General features: G+C 44.3%; 1 protein-coding gene across 11 annotated transcripts in view; it reads right to left on the bottom strand.

Annotated features, from left to right (window-relative positions):
* Positions 1-14,253, bottom strand: part of diaph2 (diaphanous-related formin 2) — a 354,700-nt gene that overhangs the window by 225,915 nt on the left and 114,532 nt on the right. For 10 of the 11 annotated variants that reach the window (XM_081698444.1, XM_081698443.1, XM_081698445.1 and 7 more), the window contains 4 exons: positions 13,297-13,361; positions 12,090-12,194; positions 5,960-6,022; positions 2,398-2,730 (listed from right to left, as the gene is read on the bottom strand). In XM_081698444.1, coding sequence (XP_081554570.1) covers positions 2,398-2,730; positions 5,960-6,022; positions 12,090-12,194; positions 13,297-13,361 — 566 coding nt within the window. The remainder of the gene's footprint in view (positions 1-2,397; positions 2,731-5,959; positions 6,023-12,089; positions 12,195-13,296; positions 13,362-14,253) is intronic. The other variant, XM_081698442.1, reaches the window with a different exon arrangement.

The raw sequence follows: 14,253 nt of genomic DNA, 5'->3' as shown, positions 1-14,253 counted from the left end.
AAAGAGAGGTCAGAGAGAAGTCAAGTCCTAACAAGAAGAGGATATTATAGTCCCTGGAAAGCAGAGAGTGCAAAATAAATACTTCCTTTCATTAGCTAGTGTGGGGCAGCCATGAGTTCTGATCATTAAGGTATGAGGTTAGGATTTCCCTCAAACAACCGTACAAGACTCTGATTACATGTTTACTGTTCAATTGCTCATGAATCTATTTGTCATTTCATTCGGAACATGATATTGTTATGATTTTGACAGTATATTTGACATTAGACTGAGACTTTGGGAAAGTAATTTTAAAAATAAGAGGCGCTACAGTAACAACTGTCAATCAGCCGGAAACAGAAAAAAAACATCACAGCGCTGAAAAAACTTCATTTTTAACACTGAAACCCATCCTCATTCCAGCTCCACCTGCTGACTAATGCTCAATGAGTCTCTGAGGCAACAGACACATCGATGAAAGTCCCCCCCAAATAAATGTAGAGCTCACCCCAAAGAGCTGCTATTGAAACGAGGGGAGGACGAAGTACTGCAGCGTTTTTGCTTCATTTCCTCACGGTAAGAGTGTGAGGACACAGGTCTACCCGAGTTAACAGAACCAGCTGCGTTGTCATCTCCTCAAAGGTCCGTGGAGCCTCATAAGTTCCCTCACTTTGTTCTGCCCCTAACAGACTTCCTCGGGCTAACCAACTGCAGTAATTGAACACTGACCTCAGAGAGGGTTCCTGAGACTACACAGAGTGTTTTGAAAATTTGAAACTTTCTCTGAATACAAACTTTACTGGTTGTTGTTGTATGTTTGTGTGTGTGTTTGTGGGTGTGTTTGTGTGTTTAAACCCTCAGTCCAGTCCTATTCAAAATTAATTTTATTTTGCAAGGCACCTTTCATAATTTAAAATGCCTCAAAGCAGAGTCACAAAGGAGTGAAGCAAAAAAAGCAAGAGCCCAATAAATAAGCAGGCACAATAAAGCACATATTGGAAAACAATGTGTGGAGAGACATTATAAAATATTAAAAATAGTAAAAATAGATTGTGAGAATAATCATTGGTGCCACCGTTTCTGCTTGTTAGAAGCCCTGTCAAACAAGTCTGCCTATAATTTAGCCTTCAATGTTGTGTCTTTCAAAGTTGATTACATAAAAATTCTAGAAGCAAAAGATTTTTCTTTGCATCTCATACATATATGGGATATATGCATGAGATGTATAAAACATACAATTCATATAGGACAGAAATGAAAGGAGTATATATTGTGTGGTAGACAACAAAGAACAAGTATGGGATGTACACGTACACACACACACACACACACACACACACACACACACACACATAGCGGGGTGCTAGGCCATGGAAGGCTACGGAAGTCAGTAACAGCAATCTATAATAAATGCAAAATATTAGTTCAAAACATTTGAAGACTGATGTAAGATGTGGCCACACATCCTGGAGCTGGTAAGTACTATTGCAGCAGCATTCTGGACTCCAGTATCTCACTGTTGTATTAACAAACTGCTTATCTAAGGGCAACATCTGCAGGGATACAGCAAGACAAGCAAGCAGCAGCACGCTCCAGTGATCAGGTCTTAAAAGTTTAGAAAGGACTGGACTAATTTCCCAGCATCTGATAAGAAGAGCATGTTTCTAAGCTTGGCTATGACGGAAAGGCGTTGTTGCATTTTTTTCAAAAGTAAGACGAAAATCAATTGTTGTGCTTTTTATAGTGGAACTACGCGAGACTGACTGACCCATGATCCAAGTTAACTCTAAATGTCACTGTATAGACTTCTTAGGTTATTTAAATGATTTCTTTTATCGGGATACTACATTTTGGGATAACACCGAAAAAGTTATCCTTTTAGTTGATGTCATTTTTCCATATATTGTCACTCAGAAGTAGCATATGCAGAGCTTTTATTAACAAAATGATAATGGCCTAGAAAATATGACGCAACCAAACAGTATCAGGCCACCAACGAAATAAGCTTTTTCAGCCTTTCAAAAAGAATGGCGTGATCCACTTGATCATGCTAAGATTTAGCAGTACGAGATGTAGCAGATGTTACACGAGGGCCGTAATAATACATAAACTCTGACTAAAAAAATGCACTGTGAATGCTAGCTTTTGAGGAATGAACACAACTTAAAGGAGACAACAATACAATAAATAAACTGTTAAAACGATGAAGAATTTGGGGTTTTGATGAGTAAAGATATGTTAAGCAGTGAAAATATTTTTTTTCCCCAGGAATCTTGGAATGGGATCCACAACACAGGTGGTAGATTTGGCTTCTTACAGGAGACAGCTGAGTTCTCCCAGACTTTATGAACCGAGCTGGTGATCAGTTGTAGCAGACCGACTGAGGGCAAACTTCATCTACTCGGCCGTCTCCCTTACCTTCGACCAGTTGACCCTCTTCATGACCGCGTCAGGTTTGTAGGTCTTTTTTGGCTCCAGGCCATAAGGCAGTTTGATCACAGGTGGAGGTGGGGGGACAGCCACCGCCCCAGGGAAGGGAGGAGGAAGCGGAGGACCTCCGCCAGGCGGAGGGGGCGGTGGAGGAGGACCGCAGCCGGGCGGAGGGGGCGGTGGAGGAGGACCGCAGCCGGGCGGAGGCGGAGGCGGCGGCATCATCGCTGGACAGGGAGGGGGTGGAGGCGGCCCTGCCCCAGGTGGAGGTGGGGGTGGAGGGGGTGGTGGTGGAGCAGGCAACCCAGGACCAGCAGCCACCTAGAAGGAGAAGGAAGGGTGAGAAAAATCCACAAAAGGCCCGAAAACGCTCCCCGGCATTGAAGGTGCCGGGTCCGCTCCCATTCAGACTCTACGCTCAAAAGCTGTAGCTTTTATCGCCATTACATGCCTTGCTCCCTCAGAGCTAATGGCTGAAACAAGACCAGAGAAAAGCAGCGATGTTGAGGACTTGGGCAGAAGGGTGAAGGAAATCGTATTTTACAGACAAAGAGACTACTGTGTTTGTGTTTGTGTGTGTGCCCGCCCAGTAAAAGCTGATAAAAGCAGACAGCAGTATTAGGGCCACTGTGGCCTTCGGCAGAGCTCCGGTTCCGCTGCAGTGAGCATCTGCCTGGTTCGTGTGCAGAGCCGATTCCGTCTTCCGCAGAGCCAGGCAGAAGCCGGTACTCAGAGGAGAAGCAACCAGCCCACCCAGGGAAAACTGGGACACAGCACCTCCTGAGAAACGTTAGAGGCAATAAGGTATGCTAAACATATAAAGAAACAAACAGCAGGTCGATTATGTTAGATGCACGGAGCCATTGAAACGTTGCGTGTGTAAGAGAGAAATTGCGTGGTTACTTAAGTGTGTCTGTCTGCACGCTGGAGTTGTAGGTAGCTGATGGGCTCCTGCATATGCCAGGGAGAATGAGGAAAAACAAAACAGTGTGTGTGCACTCCAATTGGGAAGGGGGTGGGGAGGGGATGTGTTGTGACTGGTGTGAGCATGCATCTGTCCAGGAGGAGATGATACATTCAGGACAAGGGGATTGAGACAAGTAGAGGGAAGAAGTGGGAAAAGCTGGGACTGACACCAAGGCACACAGTCTCGGATGAGAAAACAACCTATAATCAAAGAGCACAAGTTGCAAGGACTGCTTGCTTGCTCGCTCTCTCTCTCTCTCTCTCTCTCTCTCTCTCTGTCTCTCTCTCTGTCTCTCTCTCTCTCACACACACACACACACACACAAACTCGAGGACAGCGCGACTTTCTCTCCGCTAACAGAATGATACGAGCATGCAAAGTACATTCAAACAGGAGCGACTGTGCTGACTGACAAAATGACAGCATCGTTATTTATTCCGATATAAAATCTGAAGAGTGTTGTGTGCGGGCAGATTCATCTCATTTAATCATAAAGCGTAACAGATGAGAGTAAACCATTAGACTTGATTAACATGTAAATTGCCTCTGTAATTTGCTAATAGATTAAGCATATGAATAGGATACAGCCACCTGAACCTGCTGCAGTAATGAGAAGACTAATCGAGCTTTAACACTGATGCAACCGGTGGCTCCGAACAGGAGAGTCGACTCCTTTCTTCCCTTTTGTGTGGCGGCACACTTTCGGAGACGGTTGCCGTTGTTTACGTCCGGATGTCATGACGCGCCTTGCACGGTTGCGACAAAGACTCCTCGATCGGTCTCTGACTTTCCTCCTCGATAAGATAACCGTCTCCCCTGCTACTGATGCTCAGGAGAGCATCTCGACAAAGGGAGGCCATTATGGAAGAGAAAGGGTGAAACGGACCCGCCCTGCTGATAAGAAGTGCAGCTGCAATGTCTCGGCACATCTGCCTCGCTCTGAAAATCATCAGCTTAAACGGCTATATTGACTCATTGATAAAGTGCCAGTCAGACTCTTTCGAGACAAAACATATGCAAATGCTTCAATTAGGCTTCCCAGAGCTCGGATATGATTTGACCTTTGGATGATTGGAAACCAGTCGCCCACCTCCCTGAATTCCACCCCACTCTCTCAAACGAGAAACGTAAAAAAAAAAAAAAAAAAAAAAAGTTTCTAATTTTCTAAAGCAATTTCGCTTCCTGTGCCCCACCCTCTGTTCAGCTGATGAGAGGAGTCATATGTGCCGAGTCACATTTTCTTTGGCATTACCCAGGGTTTGATTACACAATGCAGCAGGTGGATTGTTTATTAGAGGGGAAATTAAAAAGATGTAGGCGCATTGTGCAGGAAGCTGCGGCCCCTTGGCGAGCGCCCCATCCCATGATTACGCGTCTGTCAATCTCCAGCCTGCTGTGGCCCATTTTCTCTTTTAAGATTAATATAGGAGAATAGCAGCAAATTAGCTGCTAAATTAGAACGCCGCCATTTCCGCGCCGGCTCGGCCCCCGTGTGCCGGTGTGCGCTGCGCGGTGGGCCCTCCAGCCGAGGGCGGGGAACCTTAATCAGCCTCCGTTACACAGCTTTGTCTCCACCTCAATCAGTCCTCTCCATCTCCCCGCAAACACGGAGACATCACCCCACTTTTAAGCAAAGTGCCACCTTTTATTTATTTATTTTCTTTCATGGATCTTTACCCAGGATGCCCTGTTTTTGCTGCAGTTCATTTCTGTGTCTCGCCACCTTTTGGAGAGATTGGAACTCTCCAGTTGTGGCAACTTTACCACGGGGCTCTGTGGAAGGGGGCGAGGGGTCTGTGACTGGGGGTCTCTGTGATGGGGGGCTACGGGAAGACTCCAGGTAGAGCTGGAGGGTCAAGGGAAGGGCATGACAGGAACACCCTAATGCTCAACATTAATGGCCTGTTAGCAGCAGGCTTTTCTCTCTGCTCTAACCCACTGCATCTGTACCTCTGGTTAATACGGGGGAGCTGGGAAACTCAATATGTCCTGTGAGGACAGTATGTCTGTATCTGTGGGTGTGTGTTTGTGTATGCGTGTGTACGTGTGTGTTGGTGGTCGCAAGCTTGATAGCTCAATGGGGAGCGAGCCTTAGACTGACTGAGACAGTTACGCTCTTGGTAATTAACTGGAGCAGATGCACAATTAAACCTTTTCCATCTCAGCTCTGATGAGCTGCAGCCAGATTCAATTAGAACTGTTTACTTCAGAGGGTTACAATACTACAGTTAAATTTTAGGCTGTTTGATTGTGCCCTCTGGCTCGCCTGATTTGAGATTTAGACTGTATGGGATGAAGACACACTCCCATCACCCCTTGTTTTCGAAAGGCTCTGAACGGCCCTGTAATCCAGGTAAATTCACAGCATGATTTAAAAGTTCTGTATAGGATCTGATTAGAGCCTATTGGTTTAGGAAGCGGTGATGATCATAAATTATGAAAGCACTGTAAATCAAACCTCAGGCTGATGATTGGGAGATGATGGCTTTGATCAGCCGGATCAGGCTCTATTTTAAATCTCCTTTCACATGCGAACAGAGGCAGGCATGCGGACTGCATTCGGCATGCACAGAGAACACCCACCTTGCTGGCACTCTCGCAGATACGCTTCTCTGCATCTCTGAGCTTGTCTCTCTCAATTGTTAACTGGACAGGTGAAGGGCAGTCACAAAGACAGATACACAGACAGACAGGGGCAACAGAAAGGCAGACACACAGGCTGATTAGCAAGACGGAGAAGAGAAGCATAAACCAGTTTCAGTCAAAGAGCCAACACAAAGCAGAAGGAAGATGAAGCATATAGCAAAACACAAGTCAACATGTTACTGTAGCAACTGAAGTACTACTCGCTATAATGCTGACTGAAAGGGTTTGAGAACACTTTGTACATGGATGTCTTCATGAATGGCTCCTACAACGTGATCTGAGGTCACCAGAGTAAATAAAGACATTCTTACTTATACACAAACTAAAAACAGCTCATTGACTGTATCTTAAATGCCTTATCGTCATTTAAGATAGGGTCTAACAAATCGGAGTCATTGGTTGAAAAAGTATGTGAACTTTCTAAAGGTCTTTCTAACTTTCTAAAGCTCGATCAGCACAGAATGAGAGTTTGTATAGATAGTTTAGTATAGATAGTTTGCCACTTATCTATTCTGCTACTCTGCCTAGGAGTGGCTGTCCAACAGTGTATGTGCATTGCCAAAGTATCCTCAAACAACTGCCAAAGAACCTTACTTAGGGTGACAGCCCGGTGTCTACCATAAGAAAAACACCGAGCAAGAGTGATATTCATTGTGAGGTTACCATGGAGAAAAAAAAAAAACTCTTCTGTCCAAACAAAACATTGTTTTGCTGCCAATCTAAAGTTGGTTAACGAACACCTAGATATTCCACCTCACTACCACAGAAATATTCAGGAAAAACAAAACTGGAACTTTTAGGTCAATGTAGACAACATAGTCAGATAGACTGTATGTAAAACACTGCACAGCATGCAACATCAGAACCTCGTTCTGACTGTAAAGCATGGTGGAGGGAGTGTCACGGTGCTTTACCGCCTCTGGGTCTGGATGGCTTTTGCATTCGCTGAGAGACCAATAAAGTCGAAACTCTAGGAGGAAATTCTACAGCAAAAAGTCAGGGCAAGTGTCTGTGATCTAAAATTAAAAATAGAAGCCAGGTCATGCAGAATAACAATAATCCAAAACACAACGGAGTAGTAGAGTAGGAGATGGTAGGAGAAATTTTACAACAGACAGCTCTGTGTCTTGACCTCAATCCCACTGAAAGGCTGTGGTATGATCTGAAGTAGGTTGTTCAAGTAAATCCCCAAAATAAAAACTGTATAGAGAAATTTGCCGAAATACCACCATCTGTTGTGCAGAACAACTCGGTAGCTACAGGAAGCATTGGATTGAAGATATGGACAATAAAGGAGGCAAGTTATTAAATATATTACATCCATTTTAGTTCAAACCATTCATTTAATAAAGGCAAAGCACGATAACATGGTGTGTGTGTGTTTACGTATTAAAAAAAAACAAAAACAAAAAAAACACGCTTTAATGTCTACTAATGGTTATGACTTAAAAAAGGACTTTCCCATCATTTATGTGCCATCCACTCAGAAATCCGAGAAAAAACTTCACAAAGTTCTTCATGCAACCACATTAAAGCGTGGATCAGCACAACAGAAAGGAGAATGGAGAATTCCTCAAGTCTGTACTTCATAACTAAGAAACACGTCGGGAATAAATGAGAGCTTTTAATGTGAGAATAAGACTTTGGTAAAAAGAGCATACTGGAATGTCAGGACAAGACATCTCGTGTGATCACTGCTAAAACATCATCTTTTCTTGCTAATGAAGTGAAAACTGACCTTGACCTTAAAGACTGCCCATGTTTCTAGGGAAATACGAAAGAAGCACAACCTTTTTGAGGTTTAATCTGAAACGGGCAGTGCAACAGTTCAAAATAAACAGCAAGGCGGATCAAAGCCACACTTCCGTCCACACTGGCAGGTTTATAAATAAAAGGTGTCATGAAAGTCATTTTTGTTAACAGTGGACTTGGATTTTACTCCTACAATGCTCAAACTGCCAGCATTAGCATGGAAACACCAAATGATCCAGTGTGACTCCAAGTGAACTGCTTGTCTGCGGGATCACACAGTCGTTGATGGGGCTTTGTGGAGCTTATTCACAGCCTCGTCTGCTGAACTTCAGGAAGTGTGTGTACTTTTCACATAATTTCATATTCTCTTTTTTATGTTCACTTAGTTATAATATGAACTTGTGTGTGTGTGTGTCTGAGAACTTTGCAGTGCACTGTTCGGGCTTTGAATAGCCTCTGAATGGCCTCTATGCAACTAAGCAGAAAGAAAATATCATCTTAACAGTCTTTTGCTCTATTGTGGGAACATGCTCAGCTGCTTGTGAAATACACTTAAATAGCCTCTCTCTACACTTTTTACTTTCAAACAGGGGGGCACAGTATCAAATATTTAACACATGTAATAGGATAGGGAGACTGATTCTGTGCTACCATAGTGAACGTTACTGAAAAAACATCCAGTTGGTATTGGGTGGGCTGGGAGAGTTTCTTTAACGCCACACAGTTTGCAGAGAGAGTCAGAGGCCATGTCTATATCTCTCATAAAAGCAAGAAACAACCTTTGCTGTTTTACTGGCATCTCGTTCCCACAAGTGAATGCGTTGTCACTTGTGGCTTCGCCCAGTGCTGTATTGTAAAGATCTTAGTCCTATTTATACTGTATTTCACATCCGTCAATTGGGGGAGGGGGAAGCATTAGCTCGTCCCACGTGAACACTTTGTCTGAGACGAGAGTGTCCTGCACATGCTGAGTGAAGCAGGATCAAAGGGCAACCCTCCTCCGCCAAGTTTGATCCAATCCAGCAACACAGGCAGGACTAAACACTCTGCGCACTGCATCAACCTGCTGAATGGAAAGATTGTTAAAACTATTTAGGTTATGGCAAAGGCACTGCTCCACTGTAAACTCAAGTTCTGAATTATGTGAATAAGCAGACAGCATTTTACAGCTGAAAATGCCCTTCTGCCATTGTTTGAAACTGAGGTTGAGATAAGATACCTCCCCTACTCCATTCTTTGTTTCTGTGAGCTGATACTTTCATATTCACCCCACCTGAAGGTGCGCTGAAGTGGGCGGGCCCATTTCATCCCCACTCGAAGGCAACATCACACAAATGTGTGGCACAGGCATATCCACTTAAATAGTACTTCATTACTGTCTGGGTTCCAAATACTTTTGACATATTGAAAAGATAATCTGGTCATGGTGGTAGGCTATTAAATACTTGCGGTTTTGAAGACAGACAGAAATGATCCAGAAAGATTTTAGGTTATTTTAGTCATTATAAGCAATTTTAGTGATAATTTAGTATGGATTTCAGAATAAGTTGTGTGTGAGGAATCCGTCACTCACAGGCTTTCAGTAGACAGGAGGCTACAGGCAAATCTTCACACAAACTACTGATTATTGGAAATGTAAAGTACTAAATATAATAAAATTCAACCAAATGTAAAAAATGTAGAAATATTTTTTGAACAAAATGAATGATGGATAATTATTTAAAAAAATATACTCAAATTGTGCTGGATGAAAGATCTCAGCTTCGGATGTTGTTTTGAAGTCAGTGGGCACACGAAGCATTCAGAGCTAACCAGAATGCAGCCATCCATTAGCACAGAGTGAACAGCACTGTAAGAATATGGTGCCGCTCATCACTAGACTTGTGAAATAAATAACAGCTCTTTTACATGGGGGTTTCAGAGTGACAGTGGATTCACACTTGTTATGCTAGCCACTTTCTTCAAGGAACGTCTCTATCAATAGGCTATGGCTCTCTTCAAATCCCTCTCATTCTGCTTGCACCCACAGACTGGCAACACTTGAAAACTGCATAGAGAGAGCATGCCAACACCACATGTCTAATAGAGTGCACTCTGACCACCGGCACATCTGCATCATGTCGTATGGTAACATACATGTGCTTTGAAGCCTTTAAAATGCGCCAGCACGCCCACGGGACAGGCTGAAGCCGCTCAGGCTAATATCCGGGTCTCTCTCAGCCAGCATTTTACAGGTCGCCCAGCAGGGGCAGCTGTCTGCAGAGCGCCAGAGAGTTCCCGAGCCCAGGCTTTGAACGTGCCTTCAGAGCACACGCAAGGAGAGAGCAGGAGTCTCCAGGGCTCTGTGCTGCTACATCTATTAATGCACTGGAAAGGACTGGGCTTCAAAGGTGGGGGGGGGGGCAGTTAAAACTCAGGTCGAAGGAGGCAAAGATGTAGAGACAGAATGAGAAAATGGAAAGGTTGAGAGTGGAAATTAAAATATAAATTTCTCTCTCACTTTTCCAGTGGGAGGTCTTGTTTTTCTTTTTTCCTCTCACACTTAGGCCTTCTGTGTGTCTGTATGTGAGTGTGTAATATATATATATATATATATATATATATATATATATATATATATATATACACACACACACACACACACACACACACACACACACACACACACACACACATACATACACACACATACACAAACTTAGGTCGGTGTAGATGCTAACAACATGTCACGGCACAAACAGAGGAGAAGCAGTAAAGACAGGGTGATTGGCAGTGGAGCATGAGGAGGCGCAGAGGCCTCATGAATATGTGCAGGAGCAGTGCGATTGATGAGCAAAGTGAGAGGCGGCGGTAGGCAGGAGGAGGAGGCTAGCGCACCGTGCCATTGCTCTCGGCCCAGACAGGAGTGCGCCGCCGAGGCCTGCTGCACACCGATGAAGCGCTCTGCTCAGGGAGCCCGAGCTGGGAGGAGCGGCCTGTCCAGGCCACGCCTCCTCTAATGCGCCCATTTGGTGAATCAGGGAGAACAAATGGCGGGCCAGGTCTGCCAGAGCTCCTAATGAAAGCAACTCATCTCAAGCCGGGAAGGGGGGAGGTTAGTAAGAGGACCTGGCAACACCAAGGGGCAGGCAAGCAGGTGCAGGGATAGGAAGACAAAGTGTGGGCATTTGCAACCGAAATAGATTCGGGATCTGGGAAACAATTTCAGCTATGGACGCCATACCATCTTTCAGTGGTGGTTTTTTATTAAATTCCACAAGCAGGCAAGCAAACTACTCTTTTTGTCCTGCGGCTGCCCTAAAGCATTTCAAATTGGGTTAAGAAGGAAATAGAAGTCATTTCCTGTGAGAAGGTTTGAGAGTTTTGTCTGGAAAGGAATGATGATGTGAGAGTGAGAGTGGAAACGCAATCCCTCATTGCGATGATACAATGGCCAGGAACAGGCTGCGATGGAGCAATTCAGAAGAATCTAATCCTACGTTTTAAAGAGAAGATTGACCCTTTATTAAATCAAACAATCCCACAAGTCTGAATATGCCCATTTGGAGTAGCCTTGCATTCATGATAAAAGATAAAAAGGTTTCAATTTGACCGAATTAGCCTAGTCTTTGCCCCCAGCAACTGCATTAGCAGTTACCATTAGGATTTGAAGGGGAGAGAAATTGCTTAATATGACCTCACAACATAGAGAAATAACTATTCATAGGCTTCAAGTGCTCGTACACCTCACTTTCACGCCAGTGCTGAGACTGAGTCAAGCAGCAGGCGTAACTTTTTAAAAGTCCATGAACTGGAAATGATTTCATAATTTTTGTTTGTTTGTTTGTTTTGGGTGGCCTGATATTGTTTGGAAGGTGACTGCACTGTTAAGAGCGGCCGTGAGAAAGCGCGGCAGGGACTCCTCATTGGCTGTAAGACAGCAGAACAGGACAGGGCCACCAAGACATGAGCTCAAGAGAGCTGGCAAGAAAAAATAAACAAATAAAATGCATTAGGCAAAGGCAAAGTTAACTGTGTTTAGCAATGCACATAGACTGCATGAAGGTCTAAAAACATGGTCCACTGAGCGTATCTGGTTACCTAGTCCCGTGCAGGAGGTGTTGGAGATATAGGCGAGGACAGATGTGTGGTCCTCTAGGACTGGTGAGGCAGAGAGGGTCTCTGGACCCCAAGCAGGGGTGTGTGGTGGGCAAGTTTAGTCGTGCATGGTGAGGGGGAGAAAGCATGTGGCGAGCAGTAGGTGTGTGTGTGTGTGTGTGTGTGTGTGTGTGTGTGTGTGTGTGTGTGTGTCGATCAGCAGTAGGTGTGATCTTACCTGGCTCCGCAGGGTACTGATCTGTACCTCAAGCTCTTTGATTTTCTCCTCCTGTTTCTGCAGCTCGGCCTGCGCCTCCTGTCGTGCGCTGAACTCCTCGTCGAACTGCGGAAACAAAACAAAAAAAAAAAAGGCACATGCATGCATGATGTCTCCGCAGCGACCAGCAGGCATAGGGCACATCAATCCGCGCACGAGCCAGCGTGAACGCATCTTATCTGCTTATCCCCTCATAAATATTAGCCTCATCATTATCGCTCCGCGCCTTACTTTCTCCCCGATAAGACACGGGGCCTCTACAATTACGCGCTTGTGTGAGCAATTATCGGCTTAACCATAATTGCTCAGAAACAACTCAGGACGTTGTTTTCCGCAGGCTAAAAGTAACTCGGATTCAGCAGTCGAGCGCAGCGCCGCCTGACAAACAACCGGGAGCTGCAAGAGAGGCCCGCAACCACATGCACGCTCAACTAACCAGGCAAGCCAGCTAATGTAACGTCCTGGTTGAAAACTGCTACTTCCACACAGTGGGAGGTTCCAGGGTTTACGCGGCTGTACAATCAGTTGCCCAGCACTCTCATTCCGAGGGGATTGGGCAGAATGTTCAATTAATTGAGGCGAAGAAAACAGACAGACGGTCGAAGTAAAACTTCACAACCACGGATGCCTGAGCTTTAAAGCAATACAACAGTAACTTTAAATAAGGCATCAAAGAAACACCAGTTTCTCTAAATCAGTTTAAACTCCACTGAGTTTAAAGCAGATTAAAAAAAAAACATTTCTTTTTTAGTTTTGCATGTTCCCATCCCTTTAACTAGTCTTCTACTTGTACTTGTACAGTCTCCTACTTTTTCTGAAACAAACGTTAATGGGAAATCAACTGGGAACAAACTCAGTGGGCAAAAGTGGAGGAATTAGACAACTAGCCACATAATTTACTTTGGTGAATCCTGAGTGTCTACTGGCGTAGAAAAAGGGTTTAAAATAATTCCTGTGCATATTTTTAACATACACCCAGCATAAGTGTGCAGATAAGGGCATCAACATTGATTCTGCTCACACAGATACAGATCATGTAGCTGAGCAACCAGCTATTGATCAGACCAAAGCAATCAATGAGCTGCCTTCCTGCTCCGGGGGGAAGGTCTGGTGTAGGAAGCACTGCAGCATACCAATGGTCCCTGTACGGGGTGACGGATGGCTTTACCTTTTTGGAGAATTCAGTTGCTCTCTGTTCACTCTCCTCAACCTTGGCCTTATCCACGCATTGGTCTGTCAGTCACACACACACACACACACACACACACGCTCAGGATGAAGAGAACAAAACTGCAAAAGAGAGAGACAAAACAAAGAGGGGAAAACGATGCTGTCCGTACCTACCCCAGCCCCACCCAAACCCCCGTCCCAAACATTCTGCTTTGGAGATTTATAAACTGTTCCACGGTTTGAGAAGTGAATTTAAAAATACCGCCCCACAACATTTGTTTCCAGCTCATTAACGCAAAGGAAGTTAGAAAATCTAACACAAAAATATGAGCTCTTGCGGATGGATCAGAAAACTTTTAATGAGCCTGTTTTTTGGCAAGTTACGAAACTGTTTGCAACAGTGAGGAAGCGGAGGAACAGAGAGAGAAGTAAAATGTCCTCCATACCACTCTAATCTCATCCATTCCCATCACAGAAAATGACTCAAGTATACATTTTGTGAAAAACTTTTCCAATGTTCCATCAAGAAAACTAATGATAAATATCCATGAACGCAAATAAAGGGGTGCGATGGGATGAAACTTGCAATGCCTGAATTGTTTATAGGAACGTGACAGGGCACCGTCATTTTATTGATAATGTTTTACTTATGCATTAATGAGGCTACCTTATCATGGGTATCGGGGTAGTGCAGGTGCTTGTGAAAGGTCCCTCTGCGGACCGTGCGATGCTAATGAGGTCCCCCATTAGGGATCGCATTCTTCGCAACAGTACAGTTATAGCTAGGCTTCTCTGTGCACCCCACGATTTAACACAGTTTCAGATATAATTAAAACCCTAACAAGACCGTAAGAACTCAGAATCATACTTCTGGTAGTTATTTATTATTTAGCTAAATGGTGACATTTTCTGTTTATGATGCTATGACGGATTTTCATGTTAGGAACCTGACGAG

The sequence above is a fragment of the Electrophorus electricus genome, chromosome 16 (assembly GCF_041902795.1).
Source record: "Electrophorus electricus isolate QZ-2024a chromosome 16, ASM4190279v1, whole genome shotgun sequence".
In the NCBI taxonomy this organism is placed as follows: domain Eukaryota; kingdom Metazoa; phylum Chordata; class Actinopteri; order Gymnotiformes; family Gymnotidae; genus Electrophorus; species Electrophorus electricus.
The sequence above is the reverse complement of the archived record's forward strand: the minus strand, read 5'-3'. Positions and strand labels throughout refer to the sequence as shown.